The sequence below is a fragment of the Drosophila suzukii genome, chromosome 2L, assembly GCF_043229965.1.
Source record: "Drosophila suzukii chromosome 2L, CBGP_Dsuzu_IsoJpt1.0, whole genome shotgun sequence".
NCBI classification, from domain to species: Eukaryota; Metazoa; Arthropoda; class Insecta; order Diptera; family Drosophilidae; genus Drosophila; species Drosophila suzukii.
In genome coordinates this window covers 3,680,139-3,701,338 of record NC_092080.1, presented here as the reverse complement: position 1 = coordinate 3,701,338, position 21,200 = coordinate 3,680,139, and the positions used below count along the sequence as shown (strand labels likewise).

At 45.0% G+C, this 21,200-nt stretch overlaps 6 protein-coding genes across 11 annotated transcripts; 3 read left to right on the top strand and 3 right to left on the bottom strand.

Moving 5' to 3' along the window:
* Positions 1-137: 137 nt before the first annotated feature.
* mRpL28 (mitochondrial ribosomal protein L28) lies at positions 138-1,444 on the top strand. Its single transcript, XM_017089407.4, has 3 exons — positions 138-306; positions 427-1,247; positions 1,301-1,444. Exons 1-3 carry the CDS (start codon positions 286-288, stop codon positions 1,362-1,364), a joined length of 906 nt encoding a protein of 301 aa, XP_016944896.1. The 5' UTR covers positions 138-285; the 3' UTR covers positions 1,365-1,444.
* Positions 1,445-1,460: 16 nt separating this feature from the next.
* Positions 1,461-3,149, bottom strand: Gmd (GDP-mannose 4,6 dehydratase). The gene is made up of 3 exons (XM_017089406.4): positions 2,897-3,149; positions 2,368-2,803; positions 1,461-2,311 (listed from the first exon to the last, which is right to left on the bottom strand). Exons 1-3 carry the CDS (start codon positions 3,041-3,043, stop codon positions 1,731-1,733), a joined length of 1,164 nt encoding a protein of 387 aa, XP_016944895.2. The 5' UTR covers positions 3,044-3,149; the 3' UTR covers positions 1,461-1,730.
* Positions 3,150-3,634: 485 nt separating this feature from the next.
* LOC108021225 (mannose-P-dolichol utilization defect 1 protein homolog) lies at positions 3,635-4,890 on the top strand. Its single transcript, XM_017089824.4, has 2 exons — positions 3,635-4,057; positions 4,121-4,890. The coding sequence occupies exons 1-2, from the start codon at positions 3,970-3,972 to the stop codon at positions 4,786-4,788; spliced, it is 756 nt and encodes a 251-aa protein (XP_016945313.2). The 5' UTR covers positions 3,635-3,969; the 3' UTR covers positions 4,789-4,890.
* Positions 4,866-5,676, bottom strand: LOC108021226 (inosine triphosphate pyrophosphatase). The gene is made up of 3 exons (XM_017089825.4): positions 5,454-5,676; positions 5,081-5,390; positions 4,866-5,024 (listed from the first exon to the last, which is right to left on the bottom strand). The coding sequence occupies exons 1-3, from the start codon at positions 5,575-5,577 to the stop codon at positions 4,883-4,885; spliced, it is 576 nt and encodes a 191-aa protein (XP_016945314.2). The 5' UTR covers positions 5,578-5,676; the 3' UTR covers positions 4,866-4,882.
* Positions 5,677-5,796: 120 nt separating this feature from the next.
* Positions 5,797-7,638, bottom strand: LOC108021224 (UBX domain-containing protein 7). Its single transcript, XM_017089823.4, has one exon. The coding sequence runs from the start codon at positions 7,482-7,484 to the stop codon at positions 5,994-5,996; it is 1,491 nt and encodes a 496-aa protein (XP_016945312.3). The 5' UTR covers positions 7,485-7,638; the 3' UTR covers positions 5,797-5,993.
* A 521-nt stretch (positions 7,639-8,159) lies between these two features.
* On the top strand, positions 8,160-20,499 carry LOC108018561 (bridge-like lipid transfer protein family member 3B). 6 transcript variants are annotated; one of them, XM_017086142.4, is made up of 18 exons: positions 8,161-8,658; positions 10,569-10,770; positions 11,224-11,838; positions 11,897-12,611; positions 13,147-13,176; positions 13,288-13,380; positions 13,444-14,528; positions 14,596-14,677; positions 15,652-15,793; positions 15,849-16,409; positions 16,467-16,581; positions 17,143-17,163; positions 18,066-18,208; positions 18,310-18,433; positions 18,495-18,642; positions 18,709-18,883; positions 18,946-19,063; positions 19,367-20,499. In XM_017086142.4, the coding sequence occupies exons 1-18, from the start codon at positions 8,615-8,617 to the stop codon at positions 19,415-19,417; spliced, it is 4,464 nt and encodes a 1,487-aa protein (XP_016941631.3). In that variant the 5' UTR covers positions 8,161-8,614; the 3' UTR covers positions 19,418-20,499. The 6 variants fall into 6 exon arrangements, with proteins under 6 accessions (XP_036674939.3, XP_016941631.3, XP_016941609.3 ...); XM_017086120.4 differs by having other exon boundaries at positions 8,162-8,658; positions 14,596-14,755; XM_017086150.4 differs by lacking the exon at positions 13,147-13,176 and having other exon boundaries at positions 8,162-8,658.
* The last annotated feature ends 701 nt before the right edge of the window (positions 20,500-21,200 follow it).

The window sequence follows — 21,200 nt, the reverse complement described above, 5'->3', positions numbered from 1 at the left end:
AGTTTTTTTAAATATTAATTTAACCTTTGTCCGTTAAAAGTAGGTTTTAAATTTCTATCTATCTTTTTTTCATTTCCAAGCTAATCTTACAAGAGGTCGACAACCCTGGCGTCTGGCCATTCACATGCGAACAGCTGTTTTTTCCAAACAGGAAGAGGAAGAGCGCCGTGAGAAGTTGTTGGCCTGGCCAAAATCAGGGAAAATATAGATTAATTGCTCAATCTAGACTGCCACAATAGTTTTTAGTCAATAACAAAAATATACTGCTAGTTGGTTCCTCGAAAAATGGCCCACGCCACACCGCAGGTGAGTAAATAACCAGGAAAAGCAATATAAACTGACAGCGCGCCGCGTTTCTGTGACGCAATAGCTGCGTTAACTTTCGTAAAGCCGATGGAATAACAAATTGTTTTTGTCCTCCGACAGGGCGTCAAGCTATTGAACGGATGGAAACGTCCGGGTCGCTTTGACAAGGGTCTGGGCGCCCAGCTGCCCGAGGCGTACCGGAAGTTTTGGCGCGAGTGGAAGCTGACAACGCCAGCCGCTGTCCACTACATCCCCAAGGAGCGCGAATGGGAACGCGACGAGGTGACCCATGCCATCAAGCCGGTGCAGAACATACCGCTCCCGCTGATCGACACCCCCGAATCCCACCAGGGCATCTGGGGTGGAGAGGCGGTGATTAAGGGTTTCCAGAAGCGCGAGCAGACAAAGCGTCGCGTTCCTCACTTCTGGGTGCCCAATCTGCGACGTTCGGTGGTCCACAGCCATGTGCTGGACTCCTACATGTCCGTTGTGGTGACGGAGCGCACGCTGGAGCAGATCCACGAATGCCATGGCTTCGATCACTATCTCCTCAAGAATCGTGCCTGCGATCTGCGCTCCGCTCTGGCCCTGAAACTCAAGCGTGAGGTGCTCCAGGCCCTGCAGAAAGGCGTTCCCGCCCTGGCCGACGAACCCGAGCGCCAGAAGGAGGTGCTTAGGGAGTACAAACGCTATCTGGCGCCCTATACGCCCGAGGAAATCGATTGGTACGGCCATACCTACCTGGAAGCCATTCGCAAGCTGCAGAAGCAGCTGCGCGAAGCGGAAAAGGTGCTGCCGCATAAGCTGGAGTTCCGCAGTAAGCTGATCGACCAGCTGCGGCAGGCTGGGATCAGCGAGGCGGGAAAGCTGGAGAAGCCGGAGGCACTAGCGGGATCTTCAGCCGAGCACAAGGATTCTGACATCGAGGCGCTGACAAAGCTGTAAGACGTATTTTCTGTTCTAAATGCATTTCCTAATCCTTGGTTTCTTGCAGGGAATCCTCGCCCTCCTCCAGTTGGCTGTCTAAGATCAATCCTTTCGGCAAGAAAGAAACCTAGACCAGTTATCCTCGTTTGTTTTTGATTTATGTGTTTAGCCTCGAAAGAATAAACATAGTTTCGGAAACATTTCGTTATAATTCGATCGATTCGAAGTTTGTGGTTTAAACGTATTTATTGCAAATATTCGTTAGATTTGGTAAAGTGTATAAAAACAATTAGAATCACACACAGAACGTGAACGTACGCGACAAAGTAGAAAAAGGAATGATTGCAAATCCCCAAGAGAATACAGAAATACATGCACAGCGTTGACAAACAAATACAGTGATCACTATTCACGCTTAGGACTATGGTTAGTGTATAGCTCCGCGAGCGGGCAGAGAGCTTTGTGCCGTATCAACTCCCAAACCGGGCTACCAGGCCCTAGGCAATGGGGTTCTTCCTCATCAACTCGATGTCGGCCTTCATCATGTCGCTGACCAGCTCCACGAAGCTAACTTTGGGCGTCCAGTTGAGCTCCCGCTTGGCCTTGGAGGCGTCGCCCTGCAGCAGATCCACCTCCGTGGGCCGGAAGTACTTCTTATTGATGCGGACACGAACTATGCCTGTGCCGCTCTCCACGCCCACCTCGTTCACACCCTCGCCCTGCCACGTTATTTCGCGATCGATGTGCTTGAACGCGGCTTCAACGAATTCGCGCACACTGTGCGTTTCCCCCGTGGCAATGACGTAGTCGGATGGAGAATCGCGCTGCAGCATCATCCACATGGCCTCCACATAATCGCTGGCATGTCCCCAGTCGCGTTTTGAGTCCAGATTGCCCAGCTCGAAGTACTCCATTTGCTTGTGATAGATCTTGGCCACGCTGCGGGTGATTTTCCTGGTCACAAAGTTCTCGCCACGCCGCGGACTCTCATGGTTGAATAGGATGCCATTGCAGGCATACATGTTGTAGGCCTCGCGGTAGTTGATGACGATCCAGAAGCCGTACATTTTGGCGCAGGCTAAAGGGAGATGATATTAAGTGTTATAAGAAAAGGTATTTAGATAATTGTCTTACCATATGGCGATCTAGGATAGAAGGGCGTCTGTTCGTTCTGTGGCGTCTCCACCACTTTGCCATACAGCTCCGAAGTGGAGGCTTGGTAGAACTTCACCGTCTTCTCCATTCCACAAGTGCGAATGGCGTCTAGGATGCGCAATGTGCCCACGGCATCCACCTCGGCCGTGTACTCACTGAGGTCGAAGGAGACCTTGACATGGGATTGTGCCGCCAGATTGTAGATCTCCGTGGGCTTTACCATATTGATGATCTTAACCAGGCTGCTGCTGTCCGTCATGTCGCCGTAGTGAAGCTTCATCCGGCCGCCCTTGTGCGCCTTGGGATCGGCATAAAGATGCTCGATGCGTGTGGTGTTGAAGGTGCTGGCCCGCCGGATGATGCCGTGCACCGTGTAGTCCTTCTTGAGCAGGAACTCGGCCAAATAGGAGCCATCCTAGGGGAGAGGCGATGAGTAATTGTACACGTCAGCGTAAGGGCTTGGAGGAATGCCCCTGAATACGTCGTGACTAATCCATCATTTACACACCTGGCCCGTTATGCCTGTTATCAGTGCCACTTTATCAGGGGAATCGCCTCCGGCACCGGTCGCCGTTCCATTTTGGTCCTTGCTGCCATTGCTGCTGCTCTCGGGACGTGGCTTCTTGCTATCCGGAGCCCCATCGGAGGACGACATGGTTAGGTATACGGTTCTTTAATAAATACTTATTCTAGTTCCTATTTTCACGTCGCCGCAGACCGGAGAGTAAACAACTTTTATTTTCAGCGCACAGGTAGAGGTAGAGGAATAATCGATTTGTCATCGATACATCGATGTCTTTGTAAATGTAAGCAACAGTGGGGCAAGCTGTGAAAAATAAATAAAAACTAACGGGAATGAACTATATATTTTATATGTATATTTAGTTTTTGGTTGTAACATCTTAAGTTGCAAGAATCTAAAATAACAATATAATATGGATAAGAGTAAAATTAGCAGTTCCTAATAATCTTGGGGAATAATACTGTGTTTTAGATCTTTCACGCTGTAAAGAAAATAAATAAAACCGAAAGTGAAGACAGTTATTCAGGGACTTGATTATTTATATAAATGTTTGAAGTTTTGAGAATGCACAATAACTTATTATACTAAGTATTACTTATTAAGTAATGTTTGGTATAACAAATTGTAAAAAATAATTAAAAAACTAAGTAAGCGTAGAAAAAATATTCAAGTTATTCTCTTGAACTGAACACATTTGCAGCTTCTATCCCACTGTGTGGCAGTGTTGCACAACGTAAAAACCCACGTACCGATTTTTACCGCATACCTTATAGCGAAAGTCGGACGAAAATAAACGTTGGCACAACCACCTATCTTATCATTCCACCTCCACTCCCAACACGATCTGGATCCCATTCGCCACCGGGCAGCAATATCTTCTTCGGACTCCGAATCCGCGTTACGTGTGCGCGAACGTCGGCTTTCCATTTCATTCTTGGATCGACCGGCCGCCAGCTTGATAACACCGGTGCATAGCGAATCGAATCCAGAGGGCACTTACTAATTAAGTACGACATCCACCCAAGTGATAAAAAGAACTTAGTTAAAGCAGCACAAAAATGACGGATCTTATCAGGCAGGGAGCTCTTTTCCTCATGAGCGAAAAGTGCTATGATAACTACTTCCTGGAGCTTAACTTTCTGGACAGTGAGTGGCTGGTAGTTCAAATGCATTTTGTACCCATCAACTAGCAATTATCTTTTCCCACAGTTCCCTGCTTTAAGGCCTTGTTGAGCAAGTGCCTGGGATTGGCCATTATCGCCGGTTCCGTCCTGGTCAAGGTGCCCCAGGTACTGAAGATCCTCAACAGCAAGTCCGGCGAGGGCATCAACATAGTGGGCGTGGTGCTGGACCTGCTGGCCATCTCCTTCCACCTGTCCTACAACTTTATGCATGGCTATCCGTTCAGCGCCTGGGGCGACAGTACCTTCCTGGCCATCCAGACCGTGGCTATCGCCGTCCTGGTTTTGTTCTTCAACGGTCACAAGGCTCAGTCGGGACTCTTTCTCCTGGGCTATAGCGTCTTGATGTATGTCCTCAACTCCGGGCTAACGCCCATGTCGGCCCTTTTCACCATCCAAAGCTGCAACATTCCCATCCTGCTGGTGGGCAAGTTGTCACAGGCGTACACCAATTACAAGGCTGGATCCACTGGTCAGTTGTCCGCCGCCACGGTGATCATGATGTTTGCCGGCTCAGTGGCCCGCATCTTCACCTCCATCCAGGAGACAGGCGATTCCATGATCATCCTGACCTTCATTGCCTCGACCTTTGCCAATTCGGTTATCCTGGGTCAGTTGATCTACTACTGGAACAAGCCTGCTGGCGCCGTCAAGGATGCCAAGGCCAAGAAGCCCAAGAGCAAGAAGGATGATTAGGCAGTAGTTAAAGAGAGATTTGAACTCGAAACATAGGTTGCAACAACTTCTCGACATTGTAGAACAAATATGCAAGGTTTAAATAAATCAATTCTTAGTTTATTTGCTTGTCCAGCTTCTCAAAGTGCTGCTGGAGCAGCGCCAAGGCGCGATAGCGATGGGAAATGGTGTTCTTCTCCGATTTGGGCAGTTCGGCGTAGGTTTTGTCGTAGCCCTTTGGTTGAAATACCGGATCCCTGCAATAAAAATATACAATTTAAATAGCAAATACTATTTTGCGCAAGTTACTCACCATCCAAAGTCCCTCGGACCGCGAGGCTCTACGATTACGCCCTCGGTGATGCCCTTGAAAATCAGAGGCTCTGCATTCACACCATCGCAGTACCCAAAGGTGCAGATAGCCTGGGCGGACTTGTCCTCCCAGCCAGTTAGAAGGCGATGCAATCCCTCCGGCTGCAGCTTCTCCAAGAACCACTTGATGTAGGGACCGGGCAATCCTTCGAGAGCATTGAAGCACAGACTGGTGTCCTCCACCAGGACCGGACCATTCACCTGTCTAGCTGCCTCCTTGCACTTCTTGATGGCAATCTCATCGATGTCACCTGGGGATCGTAAGTTGCTTTAGCACATTTTATTCTTATTCAAGAAGTTTCTCACATACTTACCCTGCAATTCCGGAAGATCTATCTTCTTGGACACAATTGTGCGCGGAAAACTGGGGCCCAAGATGGCAACCAATTCCTCCAGCTTCTTGGCGTTGCCGGTGACAAAGGTAATTGGTTTCGACATGGTAAACCAAATTCAATTGTCCTTCAATTTAAAAAATTAGCCACAATTTTAAGTGACTTCTAGACTGAAGCATGCGGGCGAAATCAGCTGTTTTCTGTTTAGCTTTGGCGCCAAAACAAAAACAGGGTGGTTATCACTCAAAAGTTGGTTTGAATTTGCCACACAAGCGGGAACTTAAGTATTCAAAATTTAAGATAGTATAACGAAAAACCATACCTTTTATTTAAGAGCCTTGACAATAGCTAGTGGATTTTATTCAATATGTGTTAACTTAATTTAAAAACAGAATTTCAATTCATAAGGAGTTTTCTTTTTCATTTTTGGAACGACAATGGGTTTCTTGGGATGACAAACTTGAAAATAAATAAAACATACACATGAAAACTTTTCTGTTGGACAACATTCGACGCGGTGGCCTAGTCGTCCAGTGTGAGATGCAGATTGGCCGACGGATGCAGGCCGAGTTCCTTCAAGGAGCAATCATTGTGCTCTGTCTCGAGGGATTTGCGCGGGAAGGCGCATATGAGCTTGTAGCCCTCCTGGGGGATGTGCTTGTGCGTTTGTCTGATGTACAGCCTCAAAGTCTGCAGTTTGGTGTCCGATGGCCAGCGCAGCTGCACCATCTCTTCTTTCCCGGCGACATTAAACAGGCGCAGCTTCAGGGCAGTCAATTCATTCTTGGCCTCGCCCAAGTGATTCTCGTAGGAAGCGGCTGCCACGCCCTTGAGCTCCTCGTCATCGAACTCCTCCAGGCTCTCGTTATCGCTGGCTTCCTCGGGATTATCATCTTTTTTCGTGCCTCCGCCGCCGGCTCCTCCGCCGTTCTCGTTTATGGAATTCTTGATCGCCAACTCTAGCTGCTCCTCTTCTGTAAGCTCCAGGACCTTGGCCCGTTTCTTCGGTGTTCCTTTAGAACTGGCTGTCGAGGAGCACGAGGCCTCCAGATCGGCCTCCTCGTCGTCATCAATGTATGTGGCCGAGCGTTTTGAGGTGCTGGGTGCATCCTCCTGGATAAAATCGCGGTGCTCCTTTAAAAACTTCCTCAAATCGGGAAGGATGTTCTCCAGCTTTGGCTCCACACTGCGCCACACTTCCTCGCCTGTACGCGGATCGATCACGCACAGGTAGGGCAGAGTGGCGCAGTGGTAGAAGGCCACGAAGCGTCGTCCCTCAGAGGTGTCGTTGTCCACCTGCCAGAAGGTGAACTGGCGGCGTATGAGTTTCTTGAGCTCCTTGTCCGACCAGACATCGCGGTTCAAGGTCTGCGACTGGAAGCTGTCGTCCTGCACGTTGACCAGCAGCCAGCGCTGCCGCTTGGTGGCGAACTCCCTGGCGGCCGTCAATGATCCGGAGTAAAGTATGTCTGTGGGCGGGCGGAACAGGTCTCCGAGGCGGGATGTGCTGGTTGCCGTGCCCGTGGTGGACCGGCTGTTAAGTGCCATGGCCTGGCCGGCCACCACCATCTGGGCGGCGCGTCCGCGTCGCAAACGATGCGCATTCGGATCGGCATAGACGCCGGTGGCCTGCAGCTGCTCCTCCATCAGAGCGCCCTCGCGGGCAAAGTCCCTCAAGGGATAGACCTTGACGCGCTGCGAGACGCGCGATAGCCGGCTGCTGCTCCCCGACGCAAAGAAGTTGTCGTCCTCGGGCAGAATCAGTTGCTCCCGCACCGGAGCAATGGGCGCCCTCACCTCGTCCTCGTCGTCCAGAAGGGGCAGCGATCCGGATGCAGCCCCAGAGCCCGCCGCCGACGAGGATGTGGATGCAGCCTGCTCGAAGAACAGGGCCACGGCAGCGGACACATCGTTTTCACAGGCTCCCAGATAGTGCTTGGCCTCCTCCGCCGTGCAGGCGGTCACCTCGACGACCTGCTCCACCAGCGCTTCCGGCGCCTCGCTACTGGACATGACTCTGCTCTGGAGGATTACTGCTTGGAGCGCTTGTTAAGATGCGAGGTCAGGAAAATGCGAGTAAACGGGAAAACAGTGCGATTTTCCAGGGACAGATAAATGCGTCCGCACAGCTGTGAGAAAATGCAATGTAATCGATTATAGTCGATAGTTCAATTTGGCGATAAAGATTTTAAGCGTTTTTTTTTGGTTTATTATTGTTTTTAATATATTTATAATAAATACAGTATATGATATTTAAGGAACAATTGTATGAGACAACAATTGGTCAAGACACAAATAATTTTGAAAACTTACAAAATCATAGCTCACTTTGATGGAATATGAAAGAACTGAGGTATAGATAGCATTTTTAAGGTTTTGAAAAGTTTACTTAGAAAGACAAAATAAATAAAACTATAAATATAAGGGTATTATAACTAAATTTAGATTAAATTGGGGTGAAGCTTATATAAATAAATCAAAAAGTGAACTTTGGAGAAAGAAACTGAAAGATTGAACTACTTTTATTTTGAATACTTTTATTAAATGAATAATATTTGCTAAATTGTCTAATTGTCTTAACTATTTGTTTCCTATTTCCTTGTCAAAACTTTAGTTTGTGACGTCACTTGCGTCACCCCACTACAGAAAGCTGCACTCCAGTTGGAGCGGTTGGCCACCACTGCCTCCGCCAGTCGTTGTGCAACACTGGTCTGGTCAGCAAAGCAAAAAGCAGAGGCAAAGGCAGAAAGAGTTTGCGTCTCTTACGCGAAAATCAAGATAAGATTCGGAATCGAAGGGGTCCCTAAATATGACTAATCTGCGCCCCGTTTGATCGGAAGTCATCAGCCCACCCACTGGCGAATATGTGAGCGTCGTGAATCGGAGAAAAGCCAGCAGCCAGCAGTTTCCAATCAGAATCGAGTGCGATACAAGTGCAACAGAGAGAAAAATTGAAAGTGAATTTCGCGAGTTGCGGAATTTTGCCATTTGCATACAATACATGTGTATCAATGATTTTTGAAGGAGCCATGTTGCGCGGCTTCAGTTGAACTCTTCAACCCGGCAGATACTCCCAGTGGCTGCTCATTTGTTTTCCTTTTTGTTTGTTGTTTATTGTTGCTGCCCGCTGCTGACGTCGCAAGATGGTCTCGCTGATAAAGAACCAACTACTCAAACACTTGTCCATGTAAGTTTGCCACACTAAGTTCGTTTTGCGCCCAGCAAATCGAATTACGAAACTTGATTAAAACAGCTTGCAAAGTGGAGAACTTGGACACGGAATTGATTTTTCCCACTTTTCCGCATTCTGAGTGATTTTCTGTGTGTGTGTGTGTACTGTTCGCAGCTTCCCACCCACCCCACAGTACCGTTAGTCGTAATTCCACCTGTACACTGCCCGCTTTTATGCCTTTTTTATCGTTTACCGTTGGCCTGACCTGGCCCCATGCTAATTCGCCCCACGCCCACCCCGCCCCCTTTTTAAAGTAACAAGTGGATTGCCCTTGCCAATTCCCACCCACCCATGTTACTTTTCTTTTTTCCTCCTCATCTGTTGTTTTTTTTTGCCTGGCGCCGCATCGTCGTCTCTGCGAAATCGAATTCCCATTCCCCTAAACTCGTTTTCCAGCATTTGCATGCAAAATTCAATTTTCCGTCTTGTCCTCGCCGCAATATGGTTTACTTATGACGGTTACCCGATATAACCCTGATGTAACCGAGAAAATAAAGGGGCTCTTACGGCAAAAGCAGCGAAATCCAATGTTTATTTGTTTACTTGAAGTTATAAACAATGCTCCCCCAAAGAGGGTTCTCTAGATTGCTTAATAAGGGTATTACATATGCACCAAAGATAAATACTACATTAACCTGGAGAATTGTAAATATTGGTCAACATGGTTTAAAATCCCCTTTAAAGAATTTTATTTTCATAGTTAATAGTTCTTAAGAAAGCTTGCTTAAAGAAGCTTTAAATACTAAATAATTTATATCATTTCGAATTATCTAATTGATATTACTTGCAATTAAACGAAGTGTTTTTCAAATATACAATCTATTACGGTTTTTCAAGTAAATAATTCTGATGCTATCAACATTTTAAGCAGAGTAATACGAAGTAAACAGTTGACCCATAAATAAGGAGATGGGATAAGTGTTCTTAATAAAGATTAACCCTATAAGGTTAATTGCCAGAGCATTATGGTAATTATTTTCTGTGAAATCTCCTTATGTATACCTGTATTTATAAGTTATAAATACAGAACAGGTCAACTAGCCTATAAACACAGTTAATTAGCTTTGAAGTGCGTTTCCCAGGGAAACACATACTAATAACGCTTTCATGCTAGATTCCGAGTACTTATTTATATATATTCGCAGCCCACGCATGGACTTTAATATGTCAAGTCCTGCCACCTGCTTAAACAAAGGCATATTTACCCGTAAACACATTACCATTGTCTTGCCCCTCTGTGGATATATCTTTTGTGCCCCATTCGGCACTTTCCCTTCGGTTCTCGAGTTCCCTTCCACGCAATTAGGCTGCAAACAAGCCAAGTTTATAACATAACGCGGCCAAAAATGTGTAAATGCAAAGCAAACTTGTTGCCCAAGTTGGGAGGGGGAAAAGTTGGGGATAAAAGAAAAGCTTTTTATAACCGCGACGAGGCTGCTACCATTTTTTGTACTTGCCATGAAGTTGAAAAGGTATGTGGGCTAACCTGATCAGCATTTATAATATCCAAGGGTATGGGGATGGAGACTCCTTAATGCTTAGGACAAAGTTCTTAAGTAGCAAGTTGGGGAATTCCGCTCCCGTGGACTTCTCGCCACTTTGACCCAATCAATGTCTTTATTTCGATTTCAATTATGCCCGGCCATTAGCGGGAAGTGGGTCAATTGGGTGGCAAGCATCTGGCGTCGACAGTTCCGAACCCCTTATTATGTATGTAGTTCCTAGCCTCCATTATTTTTCCATGTAAACCCCCCTCTTAAGAAATGCAATGTGACGTGTGCGATGAAGCTGATATAATTGTTGGGACAGCCAGGCGACCCAAGTTGTTTCTCCCTCAACTAAATTATCCCTCACTTTAATTATAGCTATACGAAGAACCTCTCCTCGGACAAAATCAACCTGAGCACCTTTCGCGGCGAGGGCGAGCTCTCGAACCTGGAACTGGATGAGCGGGTGCTCACCGAGCTGCTGGAGCTCCCCAGCTGGCTGCGCCTCACCTCCGCCTGGTGCAATCATGTCTCCTTCCGGATTAGCTGGACCAAGCTCAAGAGCGTACCCATAACGTTGGTGAGTAATCCCGGGGATTAAGGGCAAGTAATGGCAGAAATATAAGAAGGTTGCATTGTTTTTTAAAGACCATACTTAAGAGCTTGTTCATTGAGTATGCTTTTGACTGAACAGTAACTACAAGATGAATTTAAATATCTGTTTTTATGGTTATTACTTAAATTATATATTTTAAAACATTTTTAACTGTGGAAAACAGTTATTTCAAATAGGTTAAAAAATGTGTAAATTTGTTTCGTTTTTACTAAATTGCTCTTCCATTATAAGTCTTTAAATTGTGGAATGAACTATAATTTAAAAGGAAAGTAATATATAATAATAATAATTTTTAACTAACAATAAAAAATCATTACGTTTGGATTATATTTAGGGTTATGAATATGTTATATTTATTATTATAGATTATTAAGTAATCAAAAAGCCCAATACATGAATTCCTAATCTTATTCACAGACGCTGGATGAAGTGCGCATCACCATAGAGACCTGCAACCCAACGACTAGAGATGCAGGCGGGGGATCGGGAGCAGGCTCTCCCACCGCTGCTGCCGCAGCTCTGCCGCAAGTGCCACAGGGTAAATACAGCTTCATCCACAAGGTGGTCGATGGCATCACCATAGTGGTCAACACGGTGAACGTGAACTTTGTGAGCGCCGCCTTCACCGCCTCCGTTCAGATGTCGCGCATCCGTGTGGAATCCAAGACTCCCAAGTGGGCGAATGCCGATCTTCGGCTGACGCGGCTCAAGGACGCCCAGAAGGGCATCATACTGATCTTCAAGGAGCTCTCTTGGCAGACAGTGCGCATCGAGGCGAGTTCCACGCAGGACAAGTCATTGACTCCGCTGCGGCTGCTGACCAATCATGCCAGGTGCCGCATCACGATCCGGAAACGGCTCTCCGACTGTTCACTGCTCGCTTCCCGCCTGGTCCTCATCCTGGACGATCTGCTGTGGGTGCTCACGGACTCGCAACTAAAGGCGGCTCTGCATTTTGTGGACTCCCTGTCCGGATTGATCAAGGCAGCCACTCATGCCACCCAGAAGACGAAGGCGGCTCGCAAAATGCAGGTTAGTAAATGGATTTGTAATCACCATGGAATAGTTATTTGAATGTAATCCCTTCCAGACACTGCCCGAGTACAAGGCCCAGGTGGAGCAGCAGCAGAATCGTCTCTCCGAATCCGCCCACACGACGAATGCGCAACGTATGTTCAACGCCTTCGATGTGCGGGAGACCTCGTATCATTTCTTTAGCCAGCGGATTGATCTTCATCTGTGCGACGACGAGGGAGACGGACGCTCTAGCTACCCTGATCTGGACAAGGGCGGTGCCCTTCAGGTCTCGGTGACCGCCTTTCAGGTGGACTACTATCCCTATCACCTGGCCAAATCGGATCGCTCGCACTGGGCTAAGTACAAGGAGGCCTCGGTGGCACCGGCTCTGTGGCTCAAGGAATCACTGAATGCCTTTCGGGAGGCCGTGCTCAATCTGAGTCAGCCCAATCGACCGGCCACTCATGCGCCGCTGGAACGGAGCACTCCCGCCTCACCGATTATGCTCAGTGCCAGCATGCTAGGCTCACAACATGGAACAGGCAGCTTCTCCAATGGCAGCAGTACGCCCACAGCAGCCGGATTGGCTGGAGGTTCGGGAGGAGGTTCAGCTGGTTCCGGCACTGCCTCCGTCAACAGTCAACTCTCCCAGGCAGCTCAGCAAAGGAGCACGCTGGAGAACCTGGCCAAGCTGATGAGCTCATGTGTGATCTTGCGTATCGAGGACTTCACCCTGTATCGGGTGACCACGTCGGGGAAGAAGGCCATGCCCAAGGAATTTGTTTCGGGTATGGATTTATCTTGAAACGGAATAGACATCACCAACAAGCCACGCCTACATAAAACCCACAAACACTAAACGGAATCAGTAGGCTTCACTTTTATGAACTGATTTTATAGGAGAGTACATCTTCGAAGCCTTGTTAAACATGATATCTCATCTGATAACTCAGTCTTGAGCATCTCCATCTTTTAAGAAATGATTATATGGAAGGGTACTAGTTCAAGAAGTTGGTACTCTTTATATGATGATATATCTTATCTAATAACTCGGTTCGGAAGATTGGCTCTTGAGCATCTCCATATCTAATGAACCTATTTTGTGGAAGAGTTGTTCTTCAAGAACTTGTTAAACCTTAATGATAATGTTTTATCTCACCTGATAACTCAGTTCGTAAAAATGGGTCTTTAGCATCTCCAACTAATGTAACATTTTGGCCTCTCTTTCTCTCGTTGCTTTAAACTAACTCAACCATTCCATCCAATCCATGAATCATCTAAAACGCTTTTGTTGTTGTATTGTCGTTATCGTTGCAATTGTAGCGCAACATAAAAGGAAGAGCAAATCCTCAGGTGAATATCACTAAGATTCCAACTCTGCTGATGTCATGTTGCATTTGAACTTAACTTTACTAAACTGAAATTATGTATGGGAGTATTATTAAATATATAATCCCTTTGCAGGTGACAAGGATCGGTATTCCTTTCCTGCCGAGATGCCCATTATACACGCGGAGTATACTTACTTCTACTATCCCGGGGACTTTGTCTTTCCATGTGAGTTTATCCTGCATTACCATTATTTCCTAATACTCATCCTTTTTCTTGCTCCCACAACAGTGCCTCCCTCAAAGGTCTTTGTGCATGTAAATCCCATTCAGGTTCACTTTGATCTCAGCTCAATCCTGTGGCTCAACTCCTTCGGCCTTAATCTGCACGAGAGTCTGCTCCGCACCAGCGTGGGATCCCAGAGCACTCTGCATGCACAAGAGCAGCAGTTGCCACGCGGCTCGATTGCCTCCAATGGCTCCAATGGCACACAGAAGGCAGCCGCCGTCAATGTTGACCAGGAGCCGAATCTGATGTACATGGATGTCAAGGTGGAAGCGATTATGCCGCGTGTCGTCATGGAGGCAGCGGTGGATGCTCCCACCCAAAAGGATCGGCCCAAGACCATGCAGATTCAGGTGTCCCGCTTTGCGTTGACCAACATTCGGGAGATGGGAAGCTCAAGGGCGGATCTGGCCCAGGCGCTGCACTCCCTGCAGGAGGGATCCCTGGTCTTTGGCTCCGGCTTTCCCTCCGTCGAGGGTGACATGTGCATCGTAACGGATCGCATTCTGTCGCATGTGGCTGCCTCGGATGTTAGCATGATATCGCCCGGAACGCCGACAACGGGACAGCAACTGCCCCGATCCGCATCCACGCAGTACCTATCCCGTTATGTCATGTGGCTGGAGCCGCGGGATGTGTGGTGCATCAAGCTGGACCCGGTTTGGGTGGATTTCATGGGCGCCCGCTCGCTGGGCCCCAACAAATCCATTCCGTTCGTGGACGCGGTCCCCATCACACTGTGGCTGCACTCCGGCTCCGCCCAGGCACAACTGGATGTGGGAAAGAGCGGCGGGAAGGCGGCCAGCATGGAGAGCATGGGCCTAGCCCCTCTGCCCACGCTGCCGCCCCTCCAGCCGTGCAATCCCTTCCTGAGCGATGAGGATGTGCGTCTCGCTGGCGTTGCCGCGGGAGCCTCTCCACCTGCGCCTGCTCCGGATCGCACGGCGGATATTCATGCCATTGCGCACATCTCGAACCTGGTCAGCCTGCAGATCGATCACTATCAGCTGCTCTTCCTGCTGCGCCTCGCCGAGGAATTGAATGAGATGTCCACCTTCCTAAATCTAGACGCCGAGCGCATATTGCAAAAGGTATACAGATTGTTTGGAGTAACGATCGCGATCATTTTTAATCCAAAACCCCTTTTGTAATTCCCAGCAAAACGAACAAAAGTCTATCATTTTTGGGTGCGTTGTGCCGCAGATCGAGGTGACGCTCGTGATGCCATCGCCAACACCTGGTAAGGAATCAAGTGGTGGTGATGCTGAAAGCGTCGTACCCGATTCAGCTAGTTTGGGTGATGATTTACACATGAATAGTAAGAATTTATATATCTTTTGTTGTCTCTTCTTCAACTCTCTTTAGTTTTATGGTTAAGTGACTCCTCACAAAAACTAACAAACTGCGATCTAACACACAATCTAGTTAATGTCTAACCTACACGTAGTTGTCACCGATATCGTGTTGTTCTTAGTCCTAACCCAGATACTACTAACTAATCCTCCCATCACTCAGATCACCAGACTAACTAGAATCCTGCTAGGAGCCAGTTTACACATGCCGCTGTAATTGTCGCTTACGAATCGTACCTCAACTTTTACAATTGTTATGCGTTTAGGCTGGGCACCTAGGACCTTAGACACCCCATCTAGGTGATGTTCCACTGAAGCCGATTGGAAATATTAAGCATATTCAATTCGGAATGCATTTAAACTGGAGTCCGAAATGAATTAAAAAAAATTTTTTTTAGTACGATTCGAAATGTTTTCATGAAAGTGACTCACAGAATTCTAAAGAATTCGCGTTTTTTATCATTATGTTAACAAGCCGCACTTTTTAGTCAGCCTCTTCTTATAGTCTTGTGTTAGAGCTTCCTAAAACAGAGAAAAAACAAAAATAGCACCGCGAATTCTTCAGAAGAGCATGGTCTAAAAATGATTTTTTATATTTTTATGTGAGAGCCCAATTGTGATTTAAACATTCCGTAGATTTAATTTAAATATAAGTGAATACTGTATTTAAATTATTACTGACTATGGATAGGCTTCTTCCACTTGGCTTCAGATAAACACACCTTATAAATATCTCGCATGTCTTTTTGTACTAAATTACTAAGCCAAGCAGCAATTCTAGTGCATATATAATATTGTAAACTGATCGTAAACCTTAATTTGTAATCAAAATTTTTAAATAATACTGATAAACCCCAACCAGGCGGCAACATCACCTGGCCCACACCACCGCCATTGGATCAGCTGAAGAGCAATACCTTCGGCAGCGTAGAGACACCTTCCCCGGTGACCAATGACCCGCCTTTTGACAGTGGAATCCACATATCCAATCCCAATACGCATGGGTGAGGTTAACTAGATTGAAATGGAATGTATTCAACTAATTTTCTTCTCTTGCAGCTATAATGTTCAGATACAAAGTACGCCCACGTTGGCTTCATCCACGCCTAGCCAGGGATCTCGTCCAGATACGGGTATCTCCACGCAATCGCAATCCCAAACGCAATCGATCTCGTCCGCCTCGAAGAGTGGCCGGAGTGCAGCTAGTCGAACCGGCGGAGGCGACGCCGTGCCCAGTCTTACCAAGGAGATCAACTCGGGACTGCTGTCCATGAAGAAGGGTTTCTCGAGCTTCATGACCTCCATTGATTCGGCCATTAAGTCGGGCACACCGAACGACGATGCCAGTGATACCTTCTCCATACAGAGCGACATTAGTTCCGATTCGGAGAACTTTGCCGTTGTGATGGGCGATGACAAGACCATGGACTGCATGGATGTCATGTTCCGGCTTAATCCCTTCACCAATGATAACAATATGAAGGCCTCGCCGGTGGAGGTGGCCAGTGAGGTGTACGAGGAGCAGCCGAGCAGCTACAAGACGAACATGTCCTCGCCATCGGAACCCTCGGAGGGCAGCACCTGGCGGCGACGCGATCTTGTGTCCATGGCCACCTTTAGGTTGCTTTAGTGTTAAATATTAATTGAAAACAAGTTGATAAAGTATATCCATTCAAGGTTGACCACCGTGGAGCTGATTCGTCAGCAGGAGGGTCCCAAATCCTCGGTTCGCCTGCAGGTGGCTGCCGTTTCCTGTGACGAGTGTGGCGCCATTCCCTGGGATGAGTTGCAGGTATACTTTTCCGACGGTTTCCATTTGCTTTTGCTGGAATCTTTTTAGTTCCTTGTCTTTCATTTGTTTTCTGTTTGATTTGTAAATATGAAAACAACCTTAATTCAATTGTTATTCTTTAGTTCCTCTAAAGATTTTGCTCAATTCAATGTTTTGCGCTTAACTTTCTGCATGTTTCGATATCTTTTATCTGAACATTTTCTTATATGAATCACTGTTAAAGTTTCTATATTTTTAAATCTGTTGGGGAATCCCCCAAAGTGTTTATTTAAAGCAAAGTTCTGTAAGATAACTTGTCATATAATCATTTTCTCATTATATTTTCTCTCTTCTCTCTTAAAACAAATATTAAATATACTCAAAATCAATCTCAATGTGTGCTAATCGAAACCAAAAACAAATTCAAAACCAATTATTGTGCTCAACTCTTTATAATCAACATGAAACGAACACTTGTAAATTGATAAATGACAATCCTTACATGACACAACTTTCAACAACTACAACCAACAATCACCAACTACAACAACAACAACCAAACAACACTCCAACAAAAAATAGATCGCGCATCAAGCAAACAAGGTATAAAATGTACAAAAATTGAAATTCTTTACTTAATTAATTGCTTAAGATTATAATTATTATTTGAAGCTTTGTAAATACTATCTCGAAATTATGATTTATTAACCTAATTTAATGGTTTTTGGTGCGACCTTTTTCCTTTCATTGTAGTGGACTTTTGGCTTGTTCGCAAACGCATTTTGGCGTTCTTGGCCTCTAGTTGAGTAGTTAATATATAGCTTGTCGAGGGTCGTTCATAGTTGGTAGCCACTGTGAACACCCCCCGGAATTACTTTGATCAAGCATTCTGCCTTTGTAGCAATCGAGAGGCTCTTGCGGAACTCGTTTGGAAATGGTTTTCTCGTTCGAATGTTATTTTTGAGCATGTGATGCCGGTTAGACGAAGCTATCTCCAAATATTTGCTAGATCTTCCCACACATTAAGTACATGTCTAGTTCCCCCACCTGAATTCCATTTGATTTTATAATTTTCTTGGTATTTGCTTTGTTAATGACTTATGATTTGCAACGAATTGGTTACTTCAGACATAGAAGTTTTTTTTAAGAGCCCACACACACTGCATAGGTAAATGCGGTCGAAAGAAGAACAGTAGAACAATAAGTACAGCACTCACTGACCTAGAACATTGGCGTCAAATACCACCGACTAACTACTGTACTGGTAAAACTAACAAAATAACTAAAAACACCCGCTTCTTTAACAAAAAGGAACATTTTTCCATCTTTCCAATAACACCCATAACATCATAACACTTTCAAACCCACTCAACTCAAAAACCACATTGCATGGTGTGTTGCCTCTAGCTTAGCATGTTGTTCTCTAGCTGTTTTCAAAAGTAGCTAATCACGGATTTATTGAGCTTAAATTAAAAGTGTACTGTGATCTTTACCCCTTAAATCAGACCAAGTTTGGAGCGCGTTGCAAAGCCTGGAATCTGGCACCTTACAATCCAGAGGCTCCACCTTGCATTCGTCTGCGCTTGGAGGAGACTTTGGATATGCCAAAGGAAATTGAGGGCATCATTGATCGTAAACGCATTCAGAGGTAAGTGGACATTTATATGGATTTCCCTGAACATTGATTCTTAGTTTTGGGTGGATAGCTTTATATATAACGCTTAATTAATATTTCTCATTACATTATAGCTGGATCACTCACCATGCCGAGATTCGTGTGAAAGACATCAATCTGGACCTGTCCATGAGCACCGTAATTGGCCTAGGTGATCTGGCCGAGGATGAGGTCATATCCCCGCCCATGCCTGTAACAGTAAGATATACTCTATAGGTATGCCTTAAAGAAAGCTACTTAAGACCTGCTAATATCTTAGGTAAATCTGGAGAATGTACGCATCAATTTGCTTGAGGACCGTCCACCCGTAAATATTACCTCACCGGGTCCAGTGCCCATAAATCTATGCATTGGTCGCATGCGTCTGGAGCGTGATCAGAGTGGATTGTTAAACATACAGCCTATAGGTGGGATATGACTTAATACCAAATTAAGAATCAACGTTCTGTATAGTAATGCCTTTTATATTGCAGATACAAACATGAGTGCCACGCAGCATCAGGCGCTGGGCAGTGCCTTATTTGGAGCACCTCGAGAAAGGGATCGGGAACTGCTCTCCATGCAGCTGGTGATGCAGCAGATGAAGCTGGACAACGACCAGCTGCGCAGGCAACTAGTGGACTCGAAAGTCAACACGGAGAGCTATAGGTAATGTCTAAAATATCATTTAATTTATAAAGTTTCTCATCTTTGTATGAATCTCCCTAAAGGCAAAAGAACAAACAGGAGTCTGATGTGCTGCGATCCTATTTGAAAGCTGCTCAAGATGATATAAGCATACTGCTGGAGGAGAAGAAGGCCTTACTGGACACCATTCGTTCCTTGCAGGTAACTCAATTTATGGGGTTCTTTCCTTTAAAGAGAGTTTCTCACCGTTTCACTGTCTCTAACTTTGTTGATCGTAATGTTCACCCTAACTTTTCTTGCTGTTGTTGTTGTGCGTAAAGTTGAAACACGTTAAGCTTAAGAACACCACAAATAATAATGCAAGGATTAAAGGTCAGTCAATGCCCAGCACGCTTGAGCCTTGCCTGCACGCCCTCTCAACTTTTCACACGCGCTATTGCTTTTGTCTTCAAGTTATCCATCCTGTCTATGAGAAAACTAAAACTATGCTCTGATTTCTTACAGGTTCAACTGACCTCATCGAATATGAGCCGAAAGAGTGATGGCAATAGGTAGCACAACTGCATGGACTGCATACAATGCTGCGGCGAGAACAACAATGCCTAGCACTAAGCTGATCCCCAGCCAGTATGCCGTATAGTCAGATGATATAGTCCCTCTTACCCATGACGTCCTCAACATCATCGCCATTCGATTTTGAGTTTAGCAGAAGACTGAGCCGTTCCCGAAAGCGGGCACTTTTCACGTTGCCGTTCGTCATTCTTACTTATACACCGAAGTATCTATATAACTATAACTATACTTACACATTGTTTTTATCGGTTTTAAGCTGCCACAAGCTTTTGCTATCGTTCCAAAGAATGCTTTATTTTTATTCAAAATTTTTGGAAAGATTTTTATGTTGATCTATTGCGTAGCCTTTTTAGAAACAGACTTTTAACTAACCACCATTGTTAATTATTTTACAAGAAGATAATCAAAGCGGAAGCTCGAACTATGTACAGTCGTGTCATTGATATTGCGCCTACTCACCATTTTGTATATTATAACTAATCCATAACGATTGGATAGGACATATATAGTTGTGATTCATGATCATATCAAAACTGAACTCTAGTAACTGTATGCATTGCTGTTGTAATCGTGTGTGCTAGCAAAACATTTGGCCAAATTTATTATATCGAACTTTATAGTATTCTCTCGGATGGGATAGACCCAACTGAGAGCTATTGAAATTTGTATTCACGTTCTTATTGCATTCCAATCGACTCGATCATCGTTTGCTACAACTACTAATCAAAACTAAATAAACAATGCATTACAATAATCAAAAGTGTTATAGACATCCTACACGTACGCCTACTAATAAAGAAACTTAAATCAAATGTACCATGTTGAATGAATCAAAAACTCAAGTCAGTAACGCAACGCGTATACAAATTTTAAATTACAATTTTTCGTATTTCGAATTGTAAATGAACAAATGTTTGTACTTGTATTATAAAGATTAATATTAAACTAAAACGATTATTGATTGTTATACATTATACGAAAGTTTTCATCTGTAGCTAGGCGAAATGAAGCATAAAAAATTGAAGTCATATTAAATATTACAAATATATTCAAATGTAAATGTTGGTGATGTGTTTTATTTTGGTTTTCAGATGTGGGATTGTTGGGGATATTTAAAAGATGTTGATAAAATCATATTTTAAAGAATTCCAAGACTTGATTATTAGACTTAGAGCCCCCATTTCGTCAGAAATTGTTGAATTTTCAGGATCGTGATGTTTGATAATTTGTTGAACTGGGATAAAGTGACCAAAAAATCACAGTAAAACAAGTGGGTTACTTTTATAAGAGTTTATTTTTATTGAAACTTTACGATCATAGCCAACTGCTGTTGCTGTTGTGTCTCATTCATAGAATTAAATACTTTTTAGAGCGCTTCTCTTGCTGTCGTCTCGATCTCTATTCATAGCAAACTTGCTGCACATTTGTGTGGTATTTCTCCTGTTTTTTTCTTGCGATTACATATGTAAAGTTGCACTAAACTAAAAGAAAAACCCTCGAAAAGTTGCACTTAAAAATTTCGATCTTTCTTCAGGCGATGTCTTTGTTTATCTCACTTACATGTTGTATACATATATATATTTCAAGTGTATTAATTTGCAAAAATATCTATTGGTATATAGTCTGATTTAGAAGAACGCCTAAAATACAGTTATGGGATAAACTGCACATGCACATATGTATGTTAGTACGTCTTTATGTGGGGATTCCATCGAAATACGCAATTCAAACGCAAAGTTTCTTCAACAATCAAGCAACAAAGTGT